This window comes from Hemiscyllium ocellatum, chromosome 21 (assembly GCF_020745735.1).
Source record: "Hemiscyllium ocellatum isolate sHemOce1 chromosome 21, sHemOce1.pat.X.cur, whole genome shotgun sequence".
Classification (NCBI taxonomy): Eukaryota; Metazoa; Chordata; class Chondrichthyes; order Orectolobiformes; family Hemiscylliidae; genus Hemiscyllium; species Hemiscyllium ocellatum.
The window spans coordinates 63,222,445-63,242,458 of NC_083421.1; the positions used below are offsets into that span (position 1 = coordinate 63,222,445).

Consider the following 20,014-nt stretch of genomic DNA (forward strand, 5'->3'; position numbering starts at 1 on the left):
CCCATCTACAGAATCCATCTACCAGGCCTGCTGTCAGCATGCTCAAAGATCCATCCCACACTAGCAATGTTTTTCTACAACCTCTACCATCGGGGAGAAGGTTCAGAAGTCTGAACATGCGCACCAGCTGGTTTCGTAACAGTTTCTACCCTCCTGTTATTAGAATACTGAATGGACTCACCAACTCTTAATATTCGCCTGTACCTGTGATTTTATTTTTGCTGCTGTTTACTTGTTATTTACTTATCTATGCTACTTAATAATGTATTGCTTACAAGGCATCGCTTTTTACGGTGCCTCAGTACACGTGAAAATAAATTCAATTTAATTCACTTAATCTAGTCCCATTTGCCAGCATTTGGTCCATACCGCTGTAAATCCTTCGTATTCATACACCCATCCAGATGCCTTTTTAAATGGTTTGTTTTGGAAAAAGAAAACGTTTGATTGTTCTCCTCGTGCTCTGGGTAAACAGACTTCTCCAGAGTTCCTTGTTGAATTTATTAGTAACTACTGAATGGCTATTTGGGGGTTGCAAGTTTTGATTGTTTTTATACAGCGTTTGTACATTTTGAGCACATAAGCTTGGTTAACTGAACAAATGACGGTTTAAACAGTGATGCTGGCGTGTGGATATGTTTAAGGTGAGACTTGTGTTGGCACGGTTTTGCCTGAGCATGCAGGTATTTGTAAGTGCCTGCATTATGATTGCAACCAGATCAGTCTGTTTATGCAAGTGCCGTATAATTACTGACAGTACGTGAGATAATGGAAGCATCCAGCTACAGCATGTTGACAAGTGAAAAGGAAAGTTTACCTTTTGTGACCTCGGGATTTCGCAAAGCACTTTACACCAGCTAAATGCTTTTGAAACAGTCACTTGCTGTAACTATATTGTTCCTTTAACCGCAGAAAAATACCCCAAGGTGCTTCTCATTCATATAATCAGACAAAATCAAATACCAAGCCTCATAAAGGGATAGAGCGACATGTCTAGAAGCTTGACCAGTGATGAGTGACTCCAGTGTAGGAGGTGCAGTAATTTATTGCAATTAACAGTTTGCTATAATGAATTTATTGCCCGATTGGTTTGTTGCAGCAAGAGTCTTATATTCACTATGTACGATGTAATGTATTATGGAAAAAATGGCTACATTCAATGCATGAACACATCTGCGGACCATCTGACTCCGAGTTTCTCGAGCTTGGTTTTTTTTTTGGCTATTTATAGCAATATCTAAATCCCTTGAGTTTCTTCTGAGCATGTTGCAAACTCCTAGCTATTGTTTGTGTGCTGAAGAATCTACAGCTGGTAGTTTGGTTCCTTGTATTTTTCTCCTGAAGCAAAAAAAATTGCAATATAATGTTAGCGTGTATTTTTGGATGCTGAGTAACTGGGGTTTAATTCCTTTTAACTAATTTGCTGAATTATTTTACTTTCTTTTGCATTCAAAATGCCTGACAAATTTTTATATAATACAATCACTTGATTGTGTTTGGATTTGTATCCAAAATACTTATCTGGTTTCATTGGGCATCTAGTCAGACACGAACTGGTATTTGTTTCCCCTTTGGTCTCGGACAGTGCTTTAGCAAGTTGACTTCTAAGTCTTGTGTACAATTTCACATCAAGCAGATGCGGTAGTAACATCGCACATCACTAACTGTTTACAGAGATTCTCTCTCCGCAGCAATCCACCCAGCCATCTCTTCATAGCCCTGTAACATCACTTCAAATGTTTATTCTATCTTCCCTTAAAAATTGGTTTCTCAATCATCTTCCTGCAATGCAACATCCTAGGTTCTGGCATCATGGATGTAAAACAGCAGCAACTTACATTTCAAAAACATGTTTAAGTGGCAAGTGGTTCAGATCTGGAATGTGCTGAGAGAGTGCAATGGATGCAGATTCAATCATGGCTTTCAAGAGGAAGTTATTTGAAAATGAAACAATTTCATGGCTTCAGGAAAAGGCAGGGGTGCATCCACTGGTTGGGATGTTTGCTCTTGTGGGAGAATCTGGAACTTGAAATTGTTGCTTAAAAATAAGAGGTCATCCATTTAAAAAACAGATGAGGCGAAATATGTTCTGAGGGTCGTGAGTCTTTGCTTTCACTGCCTTTTCAGGAAGATAATTCAGAGCCTATGCATATTTTTAAGGAAGACGCGGGTAGATTCTCGGTCAGTGAGAGTTGTAAGGTTATCGGGGTCGATGAGAATTAGATTTGAGGTTTACATTTAACCATGGTCTTATTAAATGGCAAGCATGGCCTCTTCCTGCTGCTTGTTCATATGTTCCTGTTACAGGTGCGTATGAGTTCCGTTCTTGTGTGTTTTCACTAAGTCGATTTGTACACCAGTCAGAACACAAGACAGTACAATATAAAACAGCTGTTTGTAAAAATGAGCAAGCATTCACATGTTCGGATCTATGGTATTAATACAGCCCTTTGTGGAATCTAGTTTGTAAGTATGAGTGTTTGTAATTTGGACGTTCATAAGTCAGGTGCTACCTGCAGTTGATTTTCTCCTTTACACTGTAATTCATAGGTATCAGAGGACAGATTTGGCTCCTATTTGTTTCTCATACCTCAGCACGTTTTCTGAGCTGATGCATTGAATTGCAGCAAGGTGACCTTACTAGCTAGTTTTGTAACTAGAGCTGGTTTGCTTCATTTAGTTAGCAAATAGATTTTCATTTTTGCATTTTAACTTTTTAGTATCTTGTTTTTAAATAAATTCAAGGTGGATGTATTGTAATTTCATATATTTTTCTTATTTGATTTTAGATGAAGCAGGAAACTCCACCGCTGTTAATTATCTTAAGCTGTGCACATTGTAAATGTGTGAATTCCCTCCCTAAAATTTCACCTTTTTGAGCAATCATTAATTCTAATATTTTCTCCTTTTGGTTTGTCATACACCTTTTGTGTTCGTGTGGCCCTGTAAGGTTCTCCAAGTCTACTTTTGTCTGTTAACGATTCTATATAAGTACAATAAGAGAAGTAGATGCTAGATGTGCACTGCAGATGCTAGAGACCAGAAGTAAAAACCAAAAATGTTGGAGAAACTCAGCTGGTCTGGCAGCATTTGTGGAGAGAGAAACAGTTAATATGTTACGTCCAAAGCAACTTATACAGTGATCTGAATATGTTATCGTAATTCAAAGTCATAGTTATGACGTTGTGCCTCAATGGGAACACAGCCATTGTTCCAGTTGGCACTTTTATGAGAAATAACTTCAATGGCCCTTTCCAACTCCCTGTCCTCTACCACCCAGGGAACACTACCACCCTCAAAATCCCCTCCAAATTGTGCACCATCCTGACTTGAAAAATATTGTTGGAACAAAATCTTGGAGTTCCCTACCTAACAATATCAAACCACAGACTGCTGTGGTTCATGATCGTTTACTGAGGGCATGTTCCTGAGGGCAGAGATGCCCGTGTCCCATGAACAAAGTTTTTAAAATTAATCCTTTTCAGGCTGGCTGTATTATGCTCTGTTTGGATAGAAATTTCAGGTTTTTTTCCCCCTTCATGCACTGCTGATTTCTAACATTCATACAATGTTGGTGTTGCAACAGTTCTCCTTTCTGACTTAGTTGTGTTTCTCATTCTCAACAGGATGTAATGTTTGTTCTTCATCAAATTGTATCCTGAAGACCCTGATCCTGGGGCTGAGGATGTCTGGTGGAGTAGTGGGAAGTGAGCCTCATTCTGTGTTCAAGGTACCTTTTTATTGTTTTTTTTTAGCCAACTATATGCATTGTTTAAGTAAAAGAAAATTCAGATGAGTGTAAAATAATTAACTGGAGCAATGCCTAGCCCCACGCCCCCGAATTGTTTCATGAGTGTCTGCTGTTGGACTGAGATGCAACATAAAAGAGGGTTCTGATTCTCATCCTTAATTTGAAATGTAGCAGTTACTTTAAACGACTGGTCATCCAAAGAACAGGAGTTGCAAATCCCACCATAGCCATTTTTGAGTTCAGTTTTGTGTCTGTTCAGGTTCTGTCAGATCAACACAAAAATGCTTTAGGGAAGGAAATCTGCTGTGTAAACCCAGTCTGACTTCCTTGTGACCTCCATCTCTGGCCAACATTGGCTTTTAACTGCCCACTGAAATAGCCCAGCAATTAACTGTATTAGACCAGTGTTCAAGTGGAGTGCCACCTACCACCACCTCAGGGCAACTAAACGTAAAGGATAAATGTTGCTGATGCTGCTGATGTCCATATCCAGCAGCATTCACCATATTTAAAGTGAGTGCAGGGAAATTTGGGAAGAAGGGGAGAAAGTGAATTTGCCTGTACATCAATGCTGTCACAGCTGGTTAGCATGGAACGGAGAGTTGACTTGTCCTCTCCTCATCTGAAAGCCCTGCTTCATCAGAGACCAGCTAACTCTGTATGACAAAACATTTTTAAAGTTTTGCAGGGTTAATTTTATCTTGTCCTGTACCAGGCTCTCTCTGAATCAATTGCAATGGAGCCTCCCCAACTTGCTGCCCTTGAATTTCGATGGTGTTGGCCCAGGTACAAGTACAAATAAGTGTCCCAGTGTCTCCTTTCCCATACTGCATTCTTTGGAGAACAGAACTTAACTGTTGCTAAGAGAAGGTGACCATGTCTTCAGCTACCAGGTCCCTGAGCTCTGGAATTCCATTTTTAAACATTGCTGTTGCCCTTTTGTGTTTGACCCTTCGCCCAAATATCCCATTATGTAGATCAGTGTCTTTTTTTTTATGTAGCACGTTTATCTGCTGTCCTTCCCTGGTCTAGCTTGCATGTGACTCTGGACTTACTGCAATGTGGCTGGTTCTTAACGTCCCTCTGAGATGGCCTGTCGATTCGGGTTAAGGGCAGGTCGGGATGGATAACAAATATTGACTTTGCCAGTAATGTTCACATCCCATTTTTTTTAAAAAAAAACTAAAATAAGAGCCTTGAGACATTTTAAATGTTAAAAGTGCTGTATAATTAAAATTGACTTATTTGCCGCTTAGGTCAGATTAATGTGATGAGCAAATTTGGAACAACTCACCGTCAGACCTACAGCTGCTTGGCTAGGTGCCGGGTTTAAATCTGACAATGCTCAGGGAGGCTGCAATGTGAAAAAAAATATTCTTCTCTGATGCTGTTAATCTAGTGAGATGTATGACTAAAGTATGTCCCTGCATTGTTCCCGATTGGGCAGTGCTCCTGTTTTAAAGTACACCCATTTTGTGTTGCATGCTACTTTATTTTGGGGAGGAGTTGGTTTTGGTACAGTTGGCACTGTCCTGGTTTGCTGATGTTTAAAGGGCAGTGATCGACAGAGCATTCCCCATCTGTACATTGCCGTATTTAATTGAGCTTTGAACTTGTGTGGCAGAGCCCCCATTTAAACTTTATGGCTCAGTTTTTGTAAAAGTCCTATATTAAACTCATTTGGGGCCATGTCATTTTGTACAAAACAGCAACCAATTGGAGTATGCACTCAATGGAAAGGTACTGTAAAATGTGATGAAAAGAGATGACTTGAGTCAAATCCTCTGAAAGTGGATCTAGAGGTCGATAAATTTATTTAAAATTGCATTTAGCTTTTATAAATCTGGGAGTGGAGGCAAATAATAAATTTGTAAAAAAAAAATTGTTTTTTTCCACTGTATTAATTCTTAGACTTGACGTCAGTTTTTTTTTGGTTTGCAAATGATCATTATTGAGTTCAATCTGTCTTGTCACACTTGGTGCCCTAAGGCATAGTCATGCAAAAAAAAAACCAAATTACCTGTACCTGCTTTTGCTCTGGGTTCAGACAAAACCCTTATCTTTCAGTTCTAACCTTTTGCAAATTGAAAAGGAATGCTTAAAATCATTAAAGGACTCTAATCACTCACATCCTTCCTTTCTAATGTTTAATTCAGTCTGATGTGGTAGTTGTTTCTCAGTTTCATAATTTATTGATTATTGTCTGATTTGTTTGTGATATGGAGTGCTCTGCTCACAAAAGAATTCTCAATCACAGAATGTTTACTGTGCAGAAAGAGGCCATTCGGCCCATTGTATCTGCACCTTTGCCCTGCTTAATCCCTATAACTCTGTCAATGTTTTCCTTTTCAAGTAACAGTCAAATTCCATTTCAACCCATTCGATTGAACCTGCCAGCAGTACACTCGCAGGCAGTGCAATCCAGTTATCACCTTCCTGACAAATATGGTTTTTTTGCCACGTGTCACCCTTGCACTGAAACATTCTGGGAATGAGCAACTTTGGCTATTTTATTGTTTCTAAAATAGAATATCATGAAATATGCACTATCTGTAATTGTGAAAAAGAACTCAATCCCATTCAATGGAATTAAATCCTAATGCTGTGTGTTGGACAGGGTGTTTTACAATAGTTGTGTTGTGTGTAATATTCGTTATAGGAAGCACATTAAAACCATTAGGAATGGATAGGATCGACTCATTAATATGATGCAATGTTGGGAATCTGTAATTCTGAAGAGCGACATGAGAGATGGGGTTGGAAGGGTGAGCTATTTTCTGTACTGAGGATATTAAAATGATGCTGGTTCTGGGGGCGAATAGGGAAAGTCACTCTGCGGGTGGGTCAGCAATTAGGGGTTAACTGTTTAAAGTGCAAGTTATGAGAGAATTTAGCTGAAATTCTTTTACGTGGAGAGTTATTGGACCACGTGAGCTTTGCTAAAAGGAAAGATTGAAATAGACACATATGCATTTATTAAGGTAAAAAGTGATACTGTTTGAAACAGTCAGATACAGGTCTGTGAGGCAGTTGTTACTTTTGGATACTCTAACAAATAGCCAACGCAGACATAATGAGCTGATTAGCCACCTCCTGTGCTGTAAATGGGTATGATTCCAAGTGGGTAAACGTACTATTGTAGGCTCAGACATATCTGTTGAATGTATTGAAAGTAGATTTAGCTTCTTTTTGAAGACTTTTTTTCTCCCTTCTTTGCTGCTACCTTGGGAGCACTGAAGAATCACTCTGATTCCTGCTGATGCCATTCAGAGGGAAGGGAGATGTAGGTGTAATGCTGCAATCCAGAGGAGTTGCCCCCTCTTAGTTTGAGGTTATTCCTGAGTAGGGAGTTGGATGCACAGAGCTGCATGTGTTTGTGGCAATTGTGCTTGTTCTGCGGCTCACTGCTGTTACCTTGTTTTTAAACTTGGCTTTTCGTTGATCTAGAAGAAGCAAGTGGTTAGAGCACTGAGGCTAGGGCAGGAGCTCTGACTGGAACCACACAGTAACTGAGAGCTGTCAACCTACTAGCATCGGAAGGAAGCAACAGAGGGTCTGGGGCGGCAGCTCAGTTTGAGAGGATTGCAATCTTTTTCCACCACCAACCCCACCACATCCCCCTCGATGGAACCTTGATGCTGAATTTCAAAATGCAATGAGAAGTGACTGAAACATCCCAACCCTGTCTGCTTGATGACTCTCGCCAATTGACTGAACAAAATCCTCAGCAAACAAAGCCTTGTGGACATACAGGAAGAGTTGATCTGAGTGCGCAATGTCGTTGAGGAGAACAGACGGGGCATCCATTATTCAAGCCCTGGCGATGACTGTGGCTGAGATTCCGGTATTCCTGTACTCTACGTTCGGGCAGGTGCGTTGACAACCAACAGGGCAAGATTCCTTTCTTCTCTCTATCTCTCTCTCTCTCTCTCTCTCTCTCTCTCTCTCTCTCTCTCTCTCTCCCTCCCTCTCTCTCTCTCTCTCTCTCTCTCTCTCTCTCTCTCTCTCTCTCTCTCTCCCTCTCTCCCTCTCTCCCTCTCTCTCCCTCTCTCTCTCTCTCCCCCTCTCCCCCTCTATCTATCTCTCTCTCTCTGTGGGTGAGGGGGTGGACTGTGGACAAAAATCCTGCTTCTACATAAGCACGTCCTCACAGGCTCCTATATTGTATGCGGTTTTCAAAGTAGGTATGCCAAGTAATTTCATTATCCTGACTTACAAATAATCTTAATATTACAGTTTGAAAGAAACCATTGGGAGGAATATTGTAGCTAGCTATTGTTGAAGCGCTAATATCTGAGCTGAAGTGACGCAAATCCGGGACTATTGCTGTCAGATTTGGGGTATGGTCACAGGTCAGGCAGAGCTTGACCCAAAGTGATGAGTAATTTAAAAGATAAAGGGATTACTTGTGGGTTTGAAAGATGCAAGTGCCAGAGAATGAAACACCTTTTCCAGCAGTAAGTGTCTGGAGGCCAGGAGTATTATTGCCTCAGCTCCATTTAAGAATAATGCTGGCTTCTGAGGTAGTACCTGATCAGTATCCACTGACCAGCCTGTTGTGTTTCCCTCTGAAGTAAATTGTGCAAAGATTTGTTTTGCATTGTAGGCCCTAGCTCAATGGGAACTGCATCAAGACTGTTCAGGCTAGTTCCATACATGGTCCATGTAAGCAACAGAGCAATAGTTCATCCATCTGGAGCTGCTTGTTACATTCACTAGAATGTACGACACTATCAGGTATTTGACTTACATGAATGCTTCCTCCTGCTTTCTACTTTTTCATCCTATCAATGTGCCTTTCTCTTTATTTCTCCCATAAGTACTTCATTAACTTCCCCTAAATGTATTTGGTGCTTTTTGCCTTGGCCACTTAATATAATGTACTCCGCACGGGGCAGAACGGTGACTCAGTGGTTAGCACTGGTGCCTCTCAGCACCAGGGACCCGGGTTTGATTGCCGCCTCAGGAGACTGTGTGGAGTTTGCACGTTTCCCCTCCCTGTGTCTGTGTAGGTTTCCTCCGGGATCTCCAGTTTTCTCCCACGTTCCAAAAGATGTACAGGTCAGGTGAATTGGCCAGATTAAATTACCATGGTGTTATGTACGTTAGTCAGGGATAAATGCGGGAAACTAATCTGGGTGGGTTACTCTTCAGAGGGTTGGTGTGGACTTGTTGGGCCGAAGGGCCTGTTTCCACGATATAGGGAATCTAATCTAATCACACATTTATCAGTGTGTGATGTTCTTGTGCTTCAGTCTTGGATTGTTTTTCAACCTTATTTACCTTATTTAATTTCATGTTGGCATGTACATCTGTAAAATAAAGTGAGTGTATAACTTAAAGTTTAGTAGCTTAAATTAGCCAGAGTTGATTGATTCTTTGTTTTTGAGTGTGAGGTGATGAGGGCAGAGGTGCTGCGTGACACCTCCCTCCCTCTTCTGGACATTTTGCTTGATGCAGCTCAGCAAGCCCATTGACGTTTATACCCTGTTTGTTGGCATTCACAGTTAAAGCTCAGCGTCACTGCAGTGCAGTGGTATAGGTTTCACATTCTTCTCCTCTTGTTTGTCTTCCATGAGATCAAAGCCCCTCATTTCAGATCTGTTGTCTAACCTAATATCCCAGTTCATTCCAGCTAGCTCAACGCCCATGCCCATATAGTTGCCCTTTAAATGTGAAATACTGGTCTCAGGCCAACTCTCCTCCCTTTCAAACTGGATGTAAAATTAAATCATGCTATGATTGCTATTGCCTAGTAGTGACTTTACTCTGAGGTAATCTATTAACTCTGTCATGTTACACAACTCCATGTCTGGTCTAGTCTGTCTGGTCAGTTCCAAAAGTTGCTACTTTAAGAACTCAACATCAAAGTTACTACTACGGCCAATCTGATTTTTATGGTTTGTATGTATAACACCTAGTATTTCATGTATTTCTATTCCTATATCATGCTTACTGTTCAGGGGTCAGTAAGTCACTCCAGATGACCTCTTTTCCTTACTATTTCCCCACCTCCACCCAGACTCATGTTGCCTTCTGGTCTCCTGAACCAAGTTCATCTCAATTGCAGCAGTATCATCCTTGATTAGGAGTGCTGATCCTGTTCCTTTGCATAGCTTATTCTTCTTGAATGTCATACTACCCTCAATATGTAACCCAGTCCTTGCTATACTGCAGTCACATCTATGTAATATTTATTCAGATTGTATTTATTCAGTACAGTGAGTGCTGTCAATTTATTTTCTTAATGACTACTATGTGCATTTAGATACAGAGCTCTTAGTTGTGTTTGTAGTTATCTTTTGTAGCCTCTAGTCTTGGCTGCTCATATAGGCTTGGATTTTTCTCCCTTTCCCTTCCAGCCATTCTCTGACTTCCATGTTCCAAATTGGTTGATTTGCTGTCCTGCCTCAGCTGCCTGTCTCGATTTGTTACATTTACCCAAACTTGTTCCCTCACTTCACTTGTTTAGTTTAAAGTGCCCTCGACTTCATTCACCGTTTGTGAGAACACCAGTCCCAGTATGATTCAGGTGGAAATGGCCCTATAGTACAGATTCCTCTTTCCCCAGTACTAGTGCTGGTGCCCTGTGAATCGGGATTCACTTCTCCCAATCATCCTCTGAACCATCCATTCACTTCTCTAATTTTATCCATCCTATGCCAGTTTGCATCTGGCTGAGGTAGTAATCCAGACATTATCATCTTTGAGGCTCTGCTTTCTAACTTGTTACACCTGCTCAGCAGAACATTTTTTTTTCTGTCTTATCTTTGTTGTTTGTATCAACATGGAACATAACCATGGGATTGCCCTCTTCCCACTGCAAGTTCTTCTCCGGGCCACAGCAGATATTTGAAATCTTGGCACTGGGTAGATGACACACCCACCTGGACATGTGCTCTTTGCTGCAGATGATAATGTCAATTCCATCACAACACTGTTCCATACTAGCACTCCATTCCTCCTTGTGGTTCACTCAAATGGCTTCCTGAACCACAATGTCATTGCCAGTCAATTCATTCAAATAAACTGAAAATTTCAAACCTTTTAGACAATTGAAGAGGCTAAGGCTTCTACTTTGAGTCTCTTATTTGTTGTCATAACCTCCTGTCCCTCACCACTGACACAATCAGAAGACCCTTTCCTAAGAGTATAAATAAAGTGCCCAGATAGTTATTCCCCTCCCTGTTGTGTCAGCGTGTGCAGCTTGGCTTTCAGCTCAATTGCTCTCAGCTGAGGTTCCTGCAGTTGTATTTCCTTGTTGCAGATGCATTTGCTTTGGATCATGCTGGCATCCACAAGCTCCCACATTCCCCTGCCCTGCCATCACTAATGATTTGTTAATTATTTAAAATTACTGATTAATTTCTAACTGATGCAGCCTGCACCTCCCAAATATTTTAGCATTGCCACTACACTTTTTACAAACAATGAAACAGTAAAATACTTGCATTATACTTAGTTTCTAATACTACCAGATACTGATTTACATATTACCTCTGCTGCAGAGATTGGAAGTCAGACGCTGGAGGCTGAAACGTGTAATCCTCCTTGCCCTCACTTGGCATACTACTTGCAGCAAACCTTACCCTTTGCTCCATGCACTACATTCTCACTTTGAACCAATTCCCAAAAATACTTGGCTTCTGTCAGACTCATGTGAGAGCTCCCTCACACTGACCACTCTTCATTATATTCTATGCATCAGTAGGATATTGATGTGCAATCTTTATATTTAAAGCTTTTCCCTCTGTTTTCTCCTGTCTTGGTTTTGGCTCCTTGATGGAGTTCATTTCTGTGGTTCCTGGTTTCCTGCTGATTTCTTGTCTCAACGAAATATATGAACATAAATAGTGAGTACAGTGAGCTGTTCGATGACACATCCACTTTGTCAACTATCTAACAAGCATGACTGCAACCCCAGGTCGGATTATCTTACTCTGTGGCTAATTGGAGTATAACAGAGATTGCTTACAAGCCTATTTATTGTGCTTGGTTGGGAGAAATTTGCTAATTTTTGAAAATCGGGTGCTTTTCACTTCTGGAACTCCCAGAGGCAGTTGTTTGGCCCACCATAACTCTGCTGGCTCTTTGAAAGAGCTGCTCATTAGTCCTATTGCTGGAAATTTGTCCTTTTTTTTCAGTTCTATCCAATTCCCTTTTGGAAGTTGCTGTTGAATGTGGTTATTTCCACCATTCAGGCAGCATGTTCTACATTATCAATCTACTTGGCATAGCAAGCTTTCCAGATATAAGTTGTATTAAGGAATGTTTTCATCTCTACCCTGGCAATATGCACCAAACCCAGGTGCCGCATTTCATTCTTCCACTTCCCACTATTCATCCTTTTGATTTTTAATTTCCTATTATGTAACTAGATTGGAATGTCCAAAGAAATTTCACACTGAACCCTGAGGACAAGCTGAGAGAAACAACATGCATGTCAACAGTCTGACCTGGATTCCTTTGGTGGTTGTTATTCATTCATGGGATGTGGGTATCAGCAGCTGGCCAGTGTTTATTGCCTGTGCCAAGTTGCCCATGAGAAGGTGGAGATGAGCTGTACAGGCTATGTGCTATCAGTAAACCCCCCCCCCATGCCAATAGGAAGGAGTTCAGGATTTTGATCCAGTGACACTCAATGGGGGTATGTTTCTAAGTCAGGATGGTGTGTGGTTTGGAGAGGAACTTGTAGATGGTGTTCCCATGTATCTGCTGCTGCCACCATTGTCCTTCTCAATGGAAGTGGTCATGGATTTGGAAGGTGCTGCCGAAGGAGCCTTGGTGAATTTCTGCAGTGCCTCTTGAATGTGATGAGTAAGTTCTTAAATCCACCATGTGTCCATGTGGTTTCCATGGTTTAATTGCCTTAACTGAGCATTGCAAAATACTGCTGCTTTACTTATGTAAATGTTTTAATAAAGCATTTTCACTGTTTAGAGTTGGTGGGCCTAATGTTTGCAGATGGGCAGCACGGTGGCACAGTGGTTAGCACTGCTGCCTCACAACGCCAGAGACCTGGGCAGAGACTGTGTGGAGTTTGCACATTCTCCCAGTGTTTGCGTGGGTTTCCTCCCACAGTCCAAAAATGTGCAGCTTAGGTGAATTGGCCATGCTAAATTGCCCGTGGTGTTAGGTGCAGGGGCAAATGTAGGGGAATGGGTCTGGGTGTGTGCACTTTGGCGGGTTAGTGTGGACTCTTTGGGCTGAAGGGCCTGTTTCCACACTAAGTAATCTTAAAAAAAAAAAATGAAAATAGATAGACTGGGTTCTTATTCAAAGAGGATGGGAACAGAGGGTGAGTTTATTTAGGACAGAATCTGAATTCTGCAGTTCTTTCTGCTGTGATTTACATTATTGCCAATTGATTTAATTTAAAATTAGACATTTCAAATGAATCAATAACACTTGGCTTACCTACTTTTATAATTGTGCATGAGTGATTTGATTGTTCTATACTCCTTTCCCTAATGCTTTATGCAATGTTTCTTTAGTTTGCAAAGCATAATTGAACAATAGGTATTGAAAAGAAACAAAAGTTGAATCATTTCTCTGTTTCTTCCATTCAAGTTTAATGCCTTTTTTAAAAAATAGGTGTGTGTTTCATAATTGGGATTTTGTTGAATATCTGGTAATTTTATGGACTATTCCACTGTCCTATAGTATCTTAAAACTTTATGACTGGACTGAAGTGGCCGTTTCAGGCTTTTTGAAAATCTAAGCATCACTCAGCATTTCTGTGAGGCAGTTTGAGAAAAGCTGCAATGTAAGATCCACAGTTTAGGTTAAATCTCTAAGGGACTTTGTGGAAAGAAGAGACTCTTAGAAAAGCAAGAAAATATTTCTTTTTAGAAAAGAAACCTAAATATTGTACCCTTAGAGGGAAACAAACAGTTCAGTCTCAACTCTGCGATGACAGCTTAGAGCTGTACCTCATGGAAACAGGCCATTCGGTCCAACTAGTCCATGCCGACCATGTTTCCAGACTAAACTAGTCCCACTTGCCTGCATTTGGCCTATATCTCTCCTCCTATTCATGTACTTATCCAAATGTCTTTTAAATGTTTTAACTTCACCTGCATCCACCACCTTCCTCTGGTAGTTCATTCCACATACAAACCATCAAAATAAATTGCCTCTCATGTCCTTTTTAAATCTTCTTCTTTCTCCCAACTTAAAAATATGTCCTCTAGTTTTTAAATCCCCCCAATTTAGAGAAAAGACCCATCCAATTCACCTTATCTTTACCTATGTAAATGTTTTATTAAAGCATTTCCACTGATTAGAGTTGGTGAGGCCTAAAGTTTGCTGATGCGAATAGATGATAGACTGGGTTCTGATTTAAAAAGGATGGGAACTGAGGGTGAGTTTATTTAGGACAGAGCCCTCTCATGATTTTATAAACCTCTGTAAGGTCACACCTCAACCTCCTGCGCTCCAGGGAAAGAAGTCCCAGCCTATCTAGTCTTTCCTATGAACACAAACCTTTCATTCCCGGTAGCATCTGGGTAAATCATCTCTGAACTCTCTCCAATTTAATGATATCCATCTTATCGGAGTGCGACCAGAACTGTACACAGTAATCTGGAACAGGCCTCACCAACATCCTGTACAACCTCAACATGACATCCCGATTCCTATTCTCAAAGATCTGAGTAATGAAGGCAAGCATGCTAAACATCATCTTAACTACCCGGTCTACCTGTGCTGCAAATTTCAAAGAATTATGTACTTGAACCCTTAGGTTTCCCTGTTTGATAACATTACTCGGGGCCCTACCATTAATTGTATAGATCCTGCCCATCTTTGTTTTACCAAACAGCAATACCTTTACATTTATTCAAATTCAACGCCAGCAGCCACTTCTCAGCCCATTGACCCAATTGATCAAGATCCCTTTGTAATCTTAAATAACCTTCACTGTCGACTATACCACCAATTTTGGTGTTATCCACAAACTTATTAACCATATCTCCTACATTCTTATCATTTACATAAATGACAAAGGAAAGTGGACCCAGTACTGATCCCTGCGGAATACTGCTGATCAGGTGCCTTCAGTCTGAAAAACAACTCTCCACCACCTATCTCCGAGCATCAAGCCAATTTTGTATCCAATTGCAATTCAGTACTCCCTGAATTCCTTGCAATCTAACTTTAGTCTACCTAGTGGAACCTTGTCAAAGGCTTTACTAAAGTTCATGTAAACAATGCCTACCACCCTGCCCTCAATGATCTTTTTGGTTACTTCCTCAAAAAAACTCAATCAAGTTTGTGAGGCATGATCTTCTAGTTTCTGACTGTTCTCTTCATGATCAATGCTAGATTTGACAGCTAAGTGGGTGCTGAATGTGCCTAGTTGCTTGACATCAGCACTGAACAGAATAAAAATAAACCCAACTGTAGAGTATACTGCTATCCTTGCTAGAAGTCTAGTTACACTTTGTTTTATGATGATGTATATTTCCCACCCAGTTAGACTGAGTAGAGTAGCAGGTTAATGTCCTTTTTAACAGGCGAGGCAAGAGGATGTGTTCCTTATTCCTTACACCAGTTACTGGGGGTAATGAGGGAGAAAGGGTTAGAAGCTATAGGTACATAGATGGGATCGGTATGGAGGGATATGGATCAAACCATGGCAAATGGGACTAGTTTAATTGTGATAGCTGGGAGGTATGGACAGGTTGGGCCAAAGGGTCTGTTTCCATGCTGTAGACCTCTATGATTTTATATTGTCAGAGTGAAATGAAGGGTGGAAAGAAGCTCATGTGGCACTTGAGCGTCCCGATACGTTGGGCCAGATGGCCTGTTTTTGTGCTGTGATATCAATATCACATCTTATCACAGATTTTAATATGTCCTTTGTTTGATGCCATTTGAAGTCCATCTTCTCACAACTGAAGCTGTCTCCGGGTCTGAAGAAGGTGCTGTTTGCAACAGCTTTGGGCACAGTAGCCTTGGCCCTTACTGCACACCAGTTGAAGAGGAGAGGACGGAGGAAAAAGCAAGATGCAGAGAAACACAAGGTGTTACAGCTCCCTGCACTGGGCAAGCTTCCATCCTTAAAGAGAGGTAAAAATATGATGCCACCATTTTGTTTGTGTTTGTTTAAGTTCTCCACTCCTTTTTAGAATGGTCTGACTCCTGGTGTGGTCTCAAATACCAGTGGTGTAGGCCAAAGGACTGTTGCAGATCCCAGACGGTGGGGTCAGTGTGACATTCTACTACAGAGACCTGATCTCATCGTCCTGATATTCACACTCCCGTTCCTCTCTGATCCATACTTGGTGGGAAACTCATTTTCTTTTCTGAATCCTATGGGTGCTCTGATAAATCTGCTATTTTTGTGGAGACCAGGAATCAAAACTGGAATCTTTCTAGTTTGCATGCTCATGCTGCATGTGCTCCACAGAATGCCTTCTGATGTCCAGATGCAGCCCTGTAAAGTTTTTAAAATGTTGATACCAGTGTTTTAGAGGCAAATAAGTTCTTGATAGGGATATTTTGCCTCTTATTTCAGATACTATGACCAGTTTCCACAAATGTGAACAGTAGCTGACTGGTGTCACATTTGGGCCTGGTGTGGGTTAGGTGTTTTATCTTAAGCCTTTAAGGTGATCAGCAATGAAATTAACCAAGGCTACAAACTTTTCCACCTTTCCAAACAGTTTTATTATTAGTAAAATAATAAAAATCGATTTTTAAAAATTCACAGGCATCGCCTTATGCTAACCCTGCGCACACACTCATAATTTCACAAGCACGCACACGTGTTATTGTCCTCATTGACTCTAAAGGGATCCTATCAAATTGTCTGATATCTTTCCTCTTCCTTACAGCAACCCCACCCAGAAGAGTGCAGAGCCCAGGGAGTAAGAGCAATGATACTCTCAGTGCAGTCTCCTCCAGTGTGCTCAGCAGGCGATCCAGCTCGTCCCAAAGTCTAACATCGGTAAGGAGCAATTAAACCATGAGTTCTTTATTGTCTTCTTACATGAGGAAATTCCAGAACTGTGGGCAAAGAGTGGGGTAGTCAGATTAGTTGGGATTCGGAGGATTGCAAAAGTGCTCCAATGCTGTATGATCCTGCCTCAATATTTAATGTCCAAAATAATCCTCATTTTGCCAGGTGTATTCTGTTATTGACTGCTAACAAAGGAGATTTTTCTCCTTACCTGCTCAGCAGGTAATTTAAGAAGGGGGCTTCTGTGAGTAAATTGGAAATGCAGTTACAAGGTAAAGGATTTATGGGGCATTGGAGGGCATTCGGGGACAACTTAGTTCAGGTGCAAACTAAGAACATTCCTTTGATAAAAGGTATACCATCAAAAACTAATGTGCTTTGCATGGCAAAAGAAATAAAATGCAAAGTAAAACTGAGAAAGTGGACTAATAGTGCGAGCAAGATTCAGGTAATAACACAAAAGGTTTGGAAAATACTGGACAGAGGTAATATGTGGCAAAGAGCAGTTATTAGAGAACAATTAACAAGCGCTGAGCCTAAACCATTTAATGAGCATATAAATTGTAGGCAGTTAGCCAAAATCTTCATGTGAAGGTTGAGGGCATGGCTGAAATATTAAATATTTTGCATGTACCTTCACAAAGGAAGTGGGTAGTGTGGATGTTATACTGAAAGAGCCATGTGATACTATGACGGAGGAGCAGAAGTAGACTACTCCACCCATTGAATTTGCTCTGCCATTACCCAAGAGTCATTTTTGATCAACACCCTACTCAGCAGCTTAAACTTTCAGTCGCATCACCATCAGCACACAGACAGCAATGTGTACCATCTACAAGATCCACTGCAGCTTCTCACCAACTGCCTTCTACAGCTCATAACAGTTGTGCTGTTATGAGTCCTAATGGTCACACGGAACGAGGAACCCAACTCAAAGGACTAGCCACATTACCATACATCAAGAGCATTTCCAAACTGACAGCCAGACTACTGTGACCACTAGGACTCATAACAGCACACAAACCAACAGCCACTCTCAGAAAACAACTCACCAGAATGAAGGACCCGATACCCAGCATGAGCAAAACCAATGTAGTGTATAAAATCCCATGCAAGGACTGCACAAAACACTACACAGGACAAACAGGAAGACAGCTAACGATCCGCATCCATGAACACCAACTAACCACGAAACGACACGACCAGCTATCCTTAGTAGCCACACACAGATGACAAGCAACATGAGTTTGACTGGGACAACACTACTATTATAGGACAAGCTAAACCGAGAACAGCCAGGGAATTCCTAGAGGCATGGCACTCATCCACCGATTCAATCAATAAGCACATCGACCTAGACCCAATATACCGGCCACTGCAACACTGCAACGGACAGCTGGAACTGACGACCAGAAGCGGCAGATTCAAACCACTATAATTGCTGGAGGAAAGATCACAGAAGCACTTCACAGGAGGCTCCCAAGCACTGAGGATGTCACCTAGACAGGGGACGAAATGTCTGCAACACAAATTCCCAGCTCAGTGAACAGAACCACAACACCAATGTCTGCACTTCAAAGAAAGTGTTTAATTGGCTATGAATACTTTGGCTGTTTGGAGACCCTGAAGTAAGTTACTACTTTGAAAACTGTTTTATTTTCAGTCTGAGCTGTTTCTTTCTGTTAAATAATTCTCTGAAAGGTGCGACCAGCGAACTCGCCAAGTCCAGCAGGTCTGCCAACTGAAACTTGGGAAGCAGGAGCTGTTCAGGAAGAGAATGAAGCAACAGAGGATTCCAATGCTGAGAACCTATACATTATTGGTAGGAAGGCTTTCTATATTGTGTGTTCATTATAACTGAATATAATGTGCCCCCACAATAATAATAGTTGCATTTACATAGTGCTCTTAATGTAATAATATGTCCCAAGACACTTTACAGGAGTGATACAAGGCAAAAATGCTTAGCCACAGAAGAAGATATTGTGACAGACAGACAGCCAAAATTTGGTTAAAGAAGTGGATTTTAAGGAGTGTATCAAAGGAAGAAGTAGAAATGATAAGGAAAGGTTTCCCGAGCTTAGGGCCCAGATGCCTCAATCTATGATTTTGTACGGACACGTGATTATTATTGAGTTTTTCAAGTGTCCAGAATTAGAAGATCACTGAGATCAAAGAGGCTGAGGGTAAGTGGTTACGGATTCAGGAAGGGAGAGGCCATGGATGAGAATTTTCATGTTTGTAAGGGGACCAAAACTTCACAGTTTTTCAGCTGTGATCTGACCAATGCCTTGTACAGTTTGAGCAAGATTTTCCAACTTTTATATTCCATTCCTTTGGAAATAGAGACCGACATTCCATTTGCCTTCCTAATGCCTGCTTTTTGTGATTCATATGACTGAAGAGCTAACTGATTTAGTCTCATTTTCACTGCTGTTTTACTATAGACCCTACAAAATCCCCCTCGTATTTATTGTAAGAAAGACAGATCCAACTTCTTTTGTGTGTTAACACAAACTGATGTCCCTCATCCTTGACACCATTCTAGGAAGTCACCTCTGCACCCTCTTTTAAAAACCTTGGGGGATACACTTCCTAAACTGCTATTCTCAGAATTGGAAACGTATAATCCTGCTAAGACTTTTTTATTGTTGATTTTCTGAAGGATTCATGAACTGAATAGTTCAGTTAATTACAAAGAGAATAAAAAATGTTAAGAGTCTTAAAGTAGCAGTCTGGGTTTAGAACACATTACAGTGTCAGATCAGATGAACTGTTCTCTTAATTTGATCTTGATCAGCTTGGGAAGTAGGTGCTCCTCTCTGGTGGAATGGTTGAATTAATTATTGTCCCTCTTGTGCTGACCATTGTCTCTGATTATACTGACAAATGTTAAGGAGCAGATATGTTGAACACTAAGCCTTAATTTTCAATGGTAATACTAGTCTTTTGATTTTAGGGTTCCTTAGTGTTTCATTTGTAAAATAAGGGGCTTTAATATAGGATAGTGATTGATTATAAATCAGCATCCTATATTAAGGACCCCTTATTTTACAAATGAAACACTTGGGAGCCCTAAAATTCCCAATAGCATATTCGGGCAAAACTTCTCTACCCTGATGTTGGTGAGAAATTGTAATTCACATCCGTAAGGTGAATGATATAGATGCTCTGAAATAAAAGTTGGGCAAATGCAAGGAAGAGAGGAATGGACGGCTAAAGTGATGAGGTGATGTGATGAAGGATGAAATAAGCACATTTACCAGAATGTACCTATTGAGCTGATTGGTCCTCTTTCT

General features: G+C 40.9%; 1 protein-coding gene across 2 annotated transcripts in view; it reads left to right on the top strand.

The window, feature by feature from the left end:
* Positions 1-20,014, top strand: part of miga2 (mitoguardin 2) — a 51,543-nt gene that overhangs the window by 5,409 nt on the left and 26,120 nt on the right. For both annotated transcript variants that reach the window (XM_060841616.1, XM_060841617.1), the window contains exons 2-6: positions 3,627-3,730; positions 7,199-7,622; positions 15,634-15,823; positions 16,591-16,703; positions 18,417-18,537. In XM_060841616.1, coding sequence (XP_060697599.1) covers positions 7,527-7,622; positions 15,634-15,823; positions 16,591-16,703; positions 18,417-18,537 — 520 coding nt within the window. In that variant the 5' untranslated portion in view covers positions 3,627-3,730; positions 7,199-7,526. The remainder of the gene's footprint in view (positions 1-3,626; positions 3,731-7,198; positions 7,623-15,633; positions 15,824-16,590; positions 16,704-18,416; positions 18,538-20,014) is intronic.